This window comes from Oryzias melastigma, linkage group LG13 (assembly GCF_002922805.2).
Source record: "Oryzias melastigma strain HK-1 linkage group LG13, ASM292280v2, whole genome shotgun sequence".
In the NCBI taxonomy this organism is placed as follows: Eukaryota; Metazoa; Chordata; class Actinopteri; order Beloniformes; family Adrianichthyidae; genus Oryzias; species Oryzias melastigma.
The window spans coordinates 26,640,954-26,651,245 of record NC_050524.1 but is presented as its reverse complement, the minus strand read 5'-3'; the positions used below and the strand labels follow the sequence as shown (position 1 = coordinate 26,651,245).

General features: G+C 40.0%; 2 protein-coding genes across 7 annotated transcripts in view; one reads left to right on the top strand and one right to left on the bottom strand.

The window, feature by feature from the left end:
- Nucleotides 1-3,454, top strand: part of agfg1a (ArfGAP with FG repeats 1a) — a 20,538-nt gene extending 17,084 nt beyond the window's left edge. For 3 of the 6 annotated variants that reach the window (XM_024276939.2, XM_024276945.2, XM_024276944.2), the window contains 6 exons: nucleotides 154-227; nucleotides 440-577; nucleotides 846-890; nucleotides 2,066-2,218; nucleotides 2,307-2,401; nucleotides 2,696-3,454. In XM_024276939.2, coding sequence (XP_024132707.1) covers nucleotides 154-227; nucleotides 440-577; nucleotides 846-890; nucleotides 2,066-2,218; nucleotides 2,307-2,401; nucleotides 2,696-2,755 — 565 coding nt within the window. In that variant the 3' untranslated portion in view covers nucleotides 2,756-3,454. The remainder of the gene's footprint in view (nucleotides 1-153; nucleotides 228-439; nucleotides 578-845; nucleotides 891-2,065; nucleotides 2,219-2,306; nucleotides 2,402-2,695) is intronic. The other 3 variants (XM_024276941.2, XM_024276943.2, XM_024276942.2) reach the window with 3 other exon arrangements.
- Nucleotides 3,204-10,010, bottom strand: slc19a3a (solute carrier family 19 member 3a). The gene is made up of 7 exons (XM_024276946.2): nucleotides 9,758-10,010; nucleotides 7,017-7,252; nucleotides 6,463-6,937; nucleotides 4,270-4,348; nucleotides 4,007-4,199; nucleotides 3,782-3,923; nucleotides 3,204-3,711 (listed from the first exon to the last, which is right to left on the bottom strand). Exons 1-7 carry the CDS (start codon nucleotides 9,950-9,952, stop codon nucleotides 3,571-3,573), a joined length of 1,461 nt encoding a protein of 486 aa, XP_024132714.1. The 5' UTR covers nucleotides 9,953-10,010; the 3' UTR covers nucleotides 3,204-3,570.
- Between the last annotated feature and the right edge of the window lie 282 nt (nucleotides 10,011-10,292).

Sequence of the window (10,292 nt, the reverse complement as noted above, 5' to 3'; positions counted from 1 at the left end):
GGACAGACAATGTGATAATTGACCAGCACAACCTCAGAGATTTGTGGCTTTGTAGGTTTCACATTCATTAGTGTTTCAACCTTTGTTGTTCCATGTGGTGCAGTTCATAAATCTATGACCTATAATTATTTAATACACATGTCTTCTCTTCAGGAGTGTTTTTGGCTCTGAAACAGGAGCATCAACAGCACAACAGAGCATGCCTGTCATGCCTCAAAGCTTTGGAGGTGAGTTCTTCAGTATGCAGCAGTTTCTTGAAGAATAACTTCACTTTTTATCCATTTGAAGAACTTTGGTTTTGCGGTTGAAACCGATTATCTACAGACTATTGAAGAGTGATATTTTCAGCATAAAGAGCAGATGTTATCAAAGTCTATTGTTTGTGACAGATTCAGGCTTTTCTTTTTCACACATGACTGGATTTATTTCTCTTCTCCAGCAGCACAGTCAACCAATCCTTTTGTAGCTGCTGGTGTCGCCCCGCCAGCAGCAGCAGCAGCAGCCGCCGCCGCCGCCGCAGCTCCCACCAACCCGTTCCAGTGTAACGGCAGAGTGGCGCATGTTGCAGCTGCAGCAGGTTTGTTTGTTTTCTGATACCTGCCCAAAACTCTTTAAATAGAAAAGTTCATTATGTTACACTGTAGCACAGAAATGATGGAATCCAGGGCCGGACTTTCCTACCACACTACAACTCTTCGTTATGATAGGTCCTGGAGTTATTCGTAAATCTCCAAATAAAAACAAGCTCCGCCCCCTCTGGTGTTTCCATCCATTATTGTCTATAGAAAGATTTAATAAACACCTGCAGCCTGTTGATGTCTGACTGTTCTTGCCACGGTGGACAGGCCTGATGGGGGTTCTTCAGTGGCAGGGGTACACTCCATCTTTTGGTAGGTCGCCTGCTGTGTGAACTTCTGCTCTAACTAATCGATTCTGTTTTGGAGGGAAAATTTAAAAGGTGACTTTATTCTGAAGTCGTATTTGTCCTCAATCACAAAATGAAATGGATGACATTTAGAATAGAAACCAATAGAAGAGCAGATCTGACGTGAGGTGGCTCTTAGATTTGAGGAACATGTTTGAAGAAATTCCTTTAAATCCTTCGCAGTGATCCTGCTCCTCTTCTGACAAACTTTACTGATCGGAGAAAACAGGAGAATGGGAAATACCTGAACATAAAACAGTTTAAATGATGCTTCTGATGCAGGTGTATTTCAGTTTCTGTATGCGGGTTGGTGCATGCCTGTGCATGGTTTATTATTAATCTTATTTGTTTCTGGTAAATTGAAATATGAGTGTTTTTGTTGATAAACTTCTGGGTTAGGTTTGCTACATTTTGGTGCAGCACATTTTTATGCACCGTCCCTTTAAACGTATTAACAATCACAAACTGCATGTTTTTTTTGTCTTGTTTTCTTTCAGATTAAAGCAGATTTTTGTACTGATTTGTCTTTTTTATTGTAATGCTGCATGAATATATATTTATTCTTTTTTTTTCTTTTTTTTTAAACTTATTTTAAAGTATTTTTCTTGTGAAACATAACCCAAACCAACAAAGATCTGCTTTCTCGGAGTCAAACTCCTCCACCACAAACACAGTAGAGATATGGAGCTAAATTGAGGCCAATATTCTTTGAAACACAAATAAAAGAAATTGAAAAAAAAATTGTGTGTTTGCCCCAAAAAATTTAAAATGTCTGAATTTTTTTTTGCTCTTCTAAAATAAACCTAATTATTTCCAGCCTTAAATGTTAAATTTGTTTAGGTTTCAAACCACAAAATTTTAATTTTCATACTTTTTTTTGTTTGTTTCAAATCTATTTTTCAATTTAAACTCTTTCCCCCCCCCCCATTTTTGAATCTGAAAATTTCAGTTTAAAAACTTTTAAAACGTTGTGGCCCATTTGGGGCGGGGCTAACACAAAGGACCAATCAAAATCGATGAGGGGGGTAACTTCAGTTTGTTTTATTTGGGTTTCAAATAATATTGGCCCCAATTTAGCTCCATACAGGGATTCGTCACTCATCCGTCAGTGTTGCTCAGGCTTGTCCTGTCGTGTCGCAGCATCCTTCGGCACAGGCTCCATGAGCATGCCCGCTGGATTTGGGAATGCCGCGGCGTTCAACCTCCCAACCAGTTTCAGTGGAACATTCCAGCCCCCCTTTCCTGGCCAGGCTCCTTTCCCACAGCCTCCGGCGTATCCCCAGCAACCCAACGGTTTGTCCTGTAGATGAAGCTCACTCATTATATATCGGTGTTCAGCAGTGCTGTGATGAGTGGGTGGTTGTTCTTTTTGTTTTTTTAGGTGGAGGTTTCCCAGCCTTTGTTCAGGCTAAACCGATGGTGACTCCTTTTGGACAGCCGATGCCCGGACCTGGAGTCCCTAACAATCCTTTTCTGGTCAGTACGGTTCCCATTTACTCTACTTTTGCTACAGTGTTTATGTTCTTTGATTTACTGTAACTTTTCAACTGTTAACACGATAATTCCAGCAGATTCTGAAGGAGAAAAGCTGCTTTTCTCCTTGACTGCATCTGTAATAACTGTAAATATACATTTGAGCTATCACAGGTTTTATTTTAAGTACTCCTAATAAACAAGGGATCTCTGTATGCGATGAAGCGGCGCTCCTCCTCCTGATAATGGTTTCCACACGATGGATTTCAAAAGTTTGTCCCTGTTGTTTCGTTTCAGGGCGTGGCTCCACCTGCACAGTACCCAGCTGGGGGCTCCTCCACCAACCCCTTCTTATAGCGCTCCATCCTGTCCTCTGCAGGGTCAACCACTGGCGCTTGCACCTCTTGCACTGTTTTTTGTTTCACCAGTAGCTTTAAAAAACACAACGTTTGTAAGAGTTTGTATTTTCTATGGCAGAGTGTCACAAATGTGGCTGCAAAAACGAGCTGGTGGCGCGTTTGACGGTGGAGGTTGATCCTCTCGTCCCTGATGTACCTGTGAAACTGGCCTGCTCTCTACTGAGCCACCACCTATAATCGAACTGGCTGAAAAAAAAAAAGAATTAACTTATTGCATACAGTATATCCTCTTCATTATGCTGCAGTTCTGTATGTGTTCCTTTTAGAGACGATCTCTTTGTGCATATCAGTATTTGTAAGACATCCAGGGTTTGTTGCTGGGGTTACTGCCGGTCACTGCATTTGTAAACAACCAAACAAAAATTGTTTAATTGAAAAGCAGAAGCTTTTTTTTTTTTTTTTTTTTTTTGTGAAAATATGAAATCCGTGAATGCTGCATCAGAGATGTGGGCGTGGCGTTCGTCCTCTTCCCCCTTCGCTGAGCTGATGGAGACCCGCGTTCCTGAATGACCCTTGACCCCAACCTGGGAACAGGAGCGCTTATAGACTGAACGTCATTTTCAATGGATATGAAAGAATTTTAAGTTAATTTGTAAATATATATAAATATATATATTAAAATGAATTTTAAATAAAATCAATATTCAAAGTGTTCTTAATGTTTATGTGCAAGAAAATGCCGTATTTATCTTTTATTTGGCATGAAAATAAACAAAAGCTGCATTAGTTCAGTTGACAGTAATAGTGAAACATTCAAAGTCTGTGTTCTTCACAATCTGGAGGTCCTTTTTCACTTTTCCTTCCTTTGTGTCGGCGTGTCGTCCAGATACTAAAGAGCCCCCGAAGAGTAAAAACCACAGAGATGACCAGGAAGTAGCTTGCATATATGGTGAACTGTAAAGGACATTTTTAGTTTAAGTTAGGAAGTCGTGAAGGTTAAGAAATCAGCTGTGGGTTTCCCCACCTGAGGAATGATGGTCAGGCCGAGCCCTGCGCTGTCCACCACCACAGACGTGATGATGGTTTGGAGAACCAGAGCTCCAAACGTGTTTGCCCCAAACACAAGCGCGTACCTTTCCATCGACAGCCCGGCTGCAATCTGGTACCTAGAAGAAGCAAAGGATTGTGGGGTTTTTTTTTGTTGAAGTTCAGGATTGTTTTTAAAAATGAAGGAAGAGAAGCGTCTTACATTGCTATCGTTATGAGCAGCATGTACAGGCACTTGAAGACGACATAGCCGCAGTAACACACCCAAATGTTTCCAACGAAAGTCATGAGAAACAGCGCGGCGGCTCCCAGTCCAGAGAAACCCCCCAGGGCCAGCTCCCCCCACTGCTCCCACCTGACCTCGGTGAAGCCGACGCTGTAGGCAGTGGCGGCACCTGCAGGAAGACGGCAGCTTAGAGCAGAGCTCTGTCTGATGTGGGGAGTTTTGAGGATGGGGTCGCTCACTCAGAAGGTTAGAAGCTGCCTCCACTCCTCCGTTGTAGATGCTGAAGTTCTGAGACGGCTGCACGTGCTCCCACAGCACCTGAAGTCACAGGGTTAAGAAATGACCTTAAAAACAATTAAATGAACTAAAGCAAGTAGTTTATTAATTCTACACATTTAGGTTTTCTTAACTTGGCCTATGGCAGGGGTTGGCAACCTAAAATTTTCGTCCATTTTCCTATAGACAAAAAAGTCCCACCATACAACTTTATTTTTGTGGCTCTTAAGATATTATTTATTAAATGTAACTTTTAAATATTTGCAATAATTGACTTATAGCAGTTATATTTTTCTACATACAAAAAACACCTTTTTTTTTAAGTTTTGACTGCAACACACAGTTCTTTTCAAAATAAAACACTTCCTAAGTGGAATAAGATCCTCCTACAGCAGCAGGTTTACTTGCAATTAAAATGCAATTTATTTACTTGAAGAACTTTGCTTCTGATCATCAACTACTTGTGCAGCAGAAGAGAAGACTGTTTTACTACAGAGGGATCTATATTGAATACCTTCAAAGTAAAAAAAAAAAACCCTATCGACTAGTGGTGTGTATTGGAAAGAGTCTGGCGATATGGTATCACGATACAATAAATAATCACGATATATTTTTTTATATGTCATACTCTTTTTAAAGAGTATGACATATAAAATATATTTTTCATAATTTGGTATCTATCCCAAGATAAAACTAATCATCTTTTTAAGCTCTGAAACAATAAAAGCAACGTTAGTGATGAGTGAACATCTAACACAAGATAGTTTTTGAGATCTTGTTGTTTTGGTGTGTAGCTGCTAAAAGGAGTTCGGTCTGCTGCTGACAACTAGCAGTCAGGGCTTTAGTGAAAAACAAAAGTAAGATGTTGAACAACATGTTTGCTTACAAGTAAGTGTCGTTTAGACAACATTCTGAATCAATAAATTGCCAAATGAAGTATCGCGATATTTTAATGAATCAATATATGGACCAATACTGACTATGTAAATATGAATATATTTTATTCTGACGTTTTATCATTAGAGTCTGAGTCTTATTATCTTGATCGAAATTATAGCTTTATTTTAAACCCAAGAGATATATAAATGAAAAGTACAAAAAAAGACTGCCGTGAATTGGAAAATAGAGATGAAAACTCCTTGAAACAAAATCAAATAGGCTATAAAGTTTTTGTGAAAGTGGAATACTCAGTTATTGAAGTCTTAATTTACCGTCCTCCTGTGTTTTTACCTATATAATCCCGAATACTCTGAGATATCCATTCATTTCTAAACCCGTTTTGTCCCTTTTGTAGTCACGGGGCTGCTGGAGCCTAACCCTGCTACTGATGGGCGAAGGCAGGATACACCCTGGACAGGTCGCCGGTCTGTCGCAGGGCCACACCCACATTCACACCTAGGGACAATTTAGAGCAACCAATTAACCTATTAAGCATGTTTTTGGACAGTAAGAGAAAGACGGAGACCCCAGAGAAAACCCACAGAAAGATCCCCAGTTGGTGTTTCTGTTTCAGATCCCTTAGCTGAGACTTGAACCAGGAACTTCTTGCTATGAGGCAAGGGCGCTAACCACTGCACCACCGTGCAGCCCAAATACTCTGATATTTTCATTTAAATCCAAAGTGTCTGTCATGGTCATTCTAGTGATTGTTATAATTCTTATAATAGACAGTTTTGGTTTCAAAAACGGAATCTTAAGAAAGTAAAAAGACCCTTGTTTTAAAGAAAAACATTTAATCAATAATGTTTTTCAACAGCAAAATAATCTTAGTTTAAGAAAACATGTCTTAGAATCATTTTTTTTTCTTAAAATAAGATTTCTTGGTAAGACTATTTTTGTTACCCCCTTTTTTTGTGCCAAATAAGAATTTTTGACTTATTTTTATGCTTTTCAGTGTTGAAGGAGTGGTTAATGCCTCTTGATTTAGTCTAATATCAGCATTTATTTCACTAATATATATTAGTAAAATCATTTCAATGTAAAATTCTAAATGAACCAAACACATTTTTATGTATTTGAATCATTAGTATTTTTCTTCAAAGCCCATCAAAGAGCCACATATAACTCCAGAGCCTCAGGCTGCAGACCGCTGACCTATAGTATGGAGGTGTGGTTGTATTTGTGTATTTTTGCTTTCTATATGGTCACCAACCAACCTGCACATAGTTGACAGTCTGGTTATATCCACATGTGGCCATTGCCCACCACAGCGACCAGTACAGCAGCTGTCTGGAGCTGTAACACTGGCAGAAGTCCCTCCACAGCTGCAGGACAACCTGTCCACAACTCTCTGAATCAGCAGATTCCTTTGGTTTCTCCTGCTGTGGATGCTCCTCTGTTTCTCCTTTGTCCTCCTCTTTAATTTCGTCCATGGATGTGTTGGAGTCGGCATCTCCTCTCTTTGTTGAGGGATTTGGATGGAAGAACATGCTCTGCTCCGGCATGGGCAGGAAGCAGGAGGTGACTAAAGCACTGGCGGTGAGGACCATGGTGAACACCAGGATGTGGTTGTAGGACATCAGGTCGAAGCTGACGAGCACCTGACCCAGAATGGAGCCCACTGTGTAGCCCAGGAGCTGCACGCTGCGGCTGTAGGACGTAGCCTTCCTGTACCTCTTCAGATCCACCACACTGTGACAGACCAAACGGTGTTATTTCAGAGTTAACCACACAGATCACTCCCCCTGACGTCAGCTTTACATCCCACGACCTGTAAATGTAGGAGAAGTAGGCCACATCGCTGGCTGTCACCACTCCATAGAAGAACTGCATGGCCTGCATGGCCGCCACACCGTCTGCCCACCTCAGCAGGGCAGTGGTGATGAAGAGCACTGCACTCTGGAACATCAGGACGGGCTTGTACCGCAGCCAATCGGTGAGCAGGAACACGGGCACCAGAACGGACAGGTAGGAGTACGTCCACACCGGGAAAATCTGACCGTTCACCTGACAGGAAGACACCGTTACCACATGGAAACCATCATCCTGGCTGTATGTCTTTGTGGACCTGGAATCATTCTTCTATGGCAGGGGTGTCAAACTCAGTTTGGTTCAGGGGTCACATTCAACTCAGTCTGATCTCAAGTGGGCGGACCAGTAACATAATAGCATCCATCCATTTTCTTGACCGCTTCTTCCCTTTCGGGGTCGCGGGGGTGCCGGAGCCTATCCCGGCTACTGAAGGGCGAAGGCAGGGTACACCCTGGACAGGTCGCCAGTCTGTCGCAGGGCCGCAATCACACATCCATTCACTCTCACATTCACACCTAGGGGCAATTTAGAGTCACCAATTAACCTATGAAGCATGTTTTTGGACGGTGGGAGGAAGCCGGAGTCCCCGGTGAAAACCCACGCATGCACGGGGAGAACATGCAAACTCCACACAGAAAGGTCCCAGCCGGGAGTCGAACCGGGGCCTTCTCGCTGTGAGGCGAGAGCGCTAACCACTGCGCCACCGTGCAGTCCAGTAACATAATAGCAAAAAAATAAATAAATAAATAAATAAAAAAAAAATAAAAATAAAAAAAAAAATGTATGGTCAAATTGTTTTCTTTATCCTTGTTTTTGTTTTGTTTCTTACTCAGTTGGAAAAAATGCCTCAGACAAGCTAATAGATAATCCCTAATTATTGCATAGTTTAATAAAATTATTTCTTGATCTCTTGTCATGCCGGTCTTGTGTTTATTTTGCTTCCCCTAGTGGTGAAATTGTACATTGCAGTTACTTCTGAGTAACCACAGGAATGGGCTAGAAACTTGCTTTTTTTTTAACATCCTTATAATTTTTTGTGTTCATGACTGCGGCAGATTAAACCAGCCGTATGTTTGACAGCCCTGCTGTATGGGTACCATCACAAAGGATTTTTAGGTAATCAGAGAAGATTTATGGAAATCAGCTTTACCTGAAGAGGAAAACTACCATATTTTCTGGAGTATAAGTCACAAGAGCAAAAAATGTATAATCAAGAATAAGAAAACCATATATAAGTCGCTCTGGAGTATAAGTCGCACATTTAGGAGAAAAGTCTGACATTTCAGAACAAATCCACCAAGCCCAGTGTAGCTAAAAAATAAAGAAAAAAAATATAAGAATACTAATATTTTGATCTGTATAAAAAATATCAGAGTTTAAGAGAAAAAAATCAGACTCTCTTCCATGTTTGTTTTGGACGACACTTCTTCTGCCACTGTCAGTAGCAAATACTTCGGATGCAGCGCCCTCTAGCGGTTGTTATTGGGAAAATAACAAATGTATGAACCTATTTATGTCTTTCAACAACAACAGCAAACAAAAAAAAAAACACAAATAAGTCACTCCTGAGTATAAATCGCACCCCTGGCTGAACTATGAAAAAAACTGTGATTTATACTCCGGAAAATATGATAATCTCGGATTTAAAATCCTTCATAAAAATCTCAATAATCCCAGAATAGAGCTGCAAACTCAATGTAAAATCTCATAGTTATAGGTGTCTCCATCCCATAGCCCGCACACCCTCAGATTGACAACAGATTATTTTGGATTATAGAAGACTTTGACTCTTTGAATGTTTGAGTCATTCACTTCGACACAATTTTCAGTTGATAAAAAAGCAGATTTTTTTATGCTTTCTAGGAAATTGTTATCTGACCTTCAACTTCTTAAGCTTCAGATGTGGTTTCCAAATGTAAACTCATGGAAAAACACATGTAAAAAGAATATTTTTTTATTTCTTTTAGAAAGAGTTTAGTGAGCTTTTGCAGCAGTCAGTTTATTTAGACTTTTCCTCGCTGTAATAAAACTGATTTGTGTTGTGTTGATGACAAATTTATCATCATAAACCAGCAAACAGAAATCTGTTCTTCAAAAATGTTAAACTTTTCAGCTCATTTTTTTTCCTCAACAATAACGGAGCTGGAAAGAGATTCTGTTAAATAGTACATTTTTCTAAAATTTGAGGTTCCTTTTTTTTTTTTTTTTAAATGCCGGTCAAAAAATCTACAAGTGTTTGTTAAAATAAAACATTTATTTTTACTGCAAATCCTTGCTTTGGCTTTAGGTTAATCAGTACAAAACATCACACTGCCATCCGTTTTTTAAAAATGATTACTTTCAAGACTTTGGTTTGAAAAAAATGCCTGAAACAGTTAATTTTTTAGTGAAATTCTGCCATTTATCTGTGAATTGTGTCCTTTAATTAATACTGGTTTGATTAAGATTAATTATGGTGGTTTATAATAGGAAAATGATTACCCAATCAAACAAACAAACCAACCCTAAACATTTATGGTCCCACCTTTATCACTTTGCAGCAGCAAATTAAAGTTTTTATCAATCCACTTAGAAAGAAAGATAGTTTGACTCTTCAGCTTCATGATAAGAATGTAAATGACTCAACATAAGATCACAGTTTCCCTGTTTATCCATTTGGTTAAAGAGTTGCTTTAAGAGCTCATGGTTTTGTTGTTGTACCTGTTCAGTTGTCAGGTTCTTGTCCGGTCCAGTCAGGAAAGGGATCAGGAACGGCTCCAGCGGCTTAACGGTGCTGAAGAATCCATAGATGCAGAGCAGGGTGGTGGGAAACCTCCAGCTTGACCTCCACCTCTTCACCGCCTCCATGTTCGTCCACCTGTCTGAAGTGATCACATGTGCTCTGCTGCCTCCCATTTAAAGCCCACCGTTGTGCTGTTTGTAAATGAGTAACCGGGCCAAAGAGCAGCACGCTGCTGCTGATAGTGGAACAGCACAAAAATCTGGCCTTTGCCTTTGTCCTGAGTCAAACTCAATCGCACAGAGGACCAAAATCCAAAACACCCCTTAGGTCGCAAGGATAAACATTTATTAAACACATAAAAACTATTTTTTAAAAACTTTAAAACAATAATTTTTTAACATAATCATAATTAAATAGCATTACCTGCGATAATGCTAGTGTGAATAATGTAAGCTGAATTTGGCCGCTGAAGATGCTAGTGTTGATAGCTGAAAACGCTAAAGCTAATAGAGA

What these genes read in the sequence shown, in the direction of transcription:
- slc19a3a (XM_024276946.2), bottom strand. Translation starts at nt 9,952, where the DNA reads ATGGGAGGCAGCAGAGCACATGTGATCACTTCAGACAGGTGGACGAAC. An exon ending in AGAACCTGACAACTGAACAG is followed by an intron (nt 7,253 to 9,757) that starts GTACAACAACAA and finishes TCTTCCTGTCAG; the next exon opens with GTGAACGGTCAGATTTTCCC. An exon ending in AGACTGTCAACTATGTGCAG is followed by an intron (nt 4,349 to 6,462) that starts GTTGGTTGGTGA and finishes CTGTGACTTCAG; the next exon opens with GTGCTGTGGGAGCACGTGCA.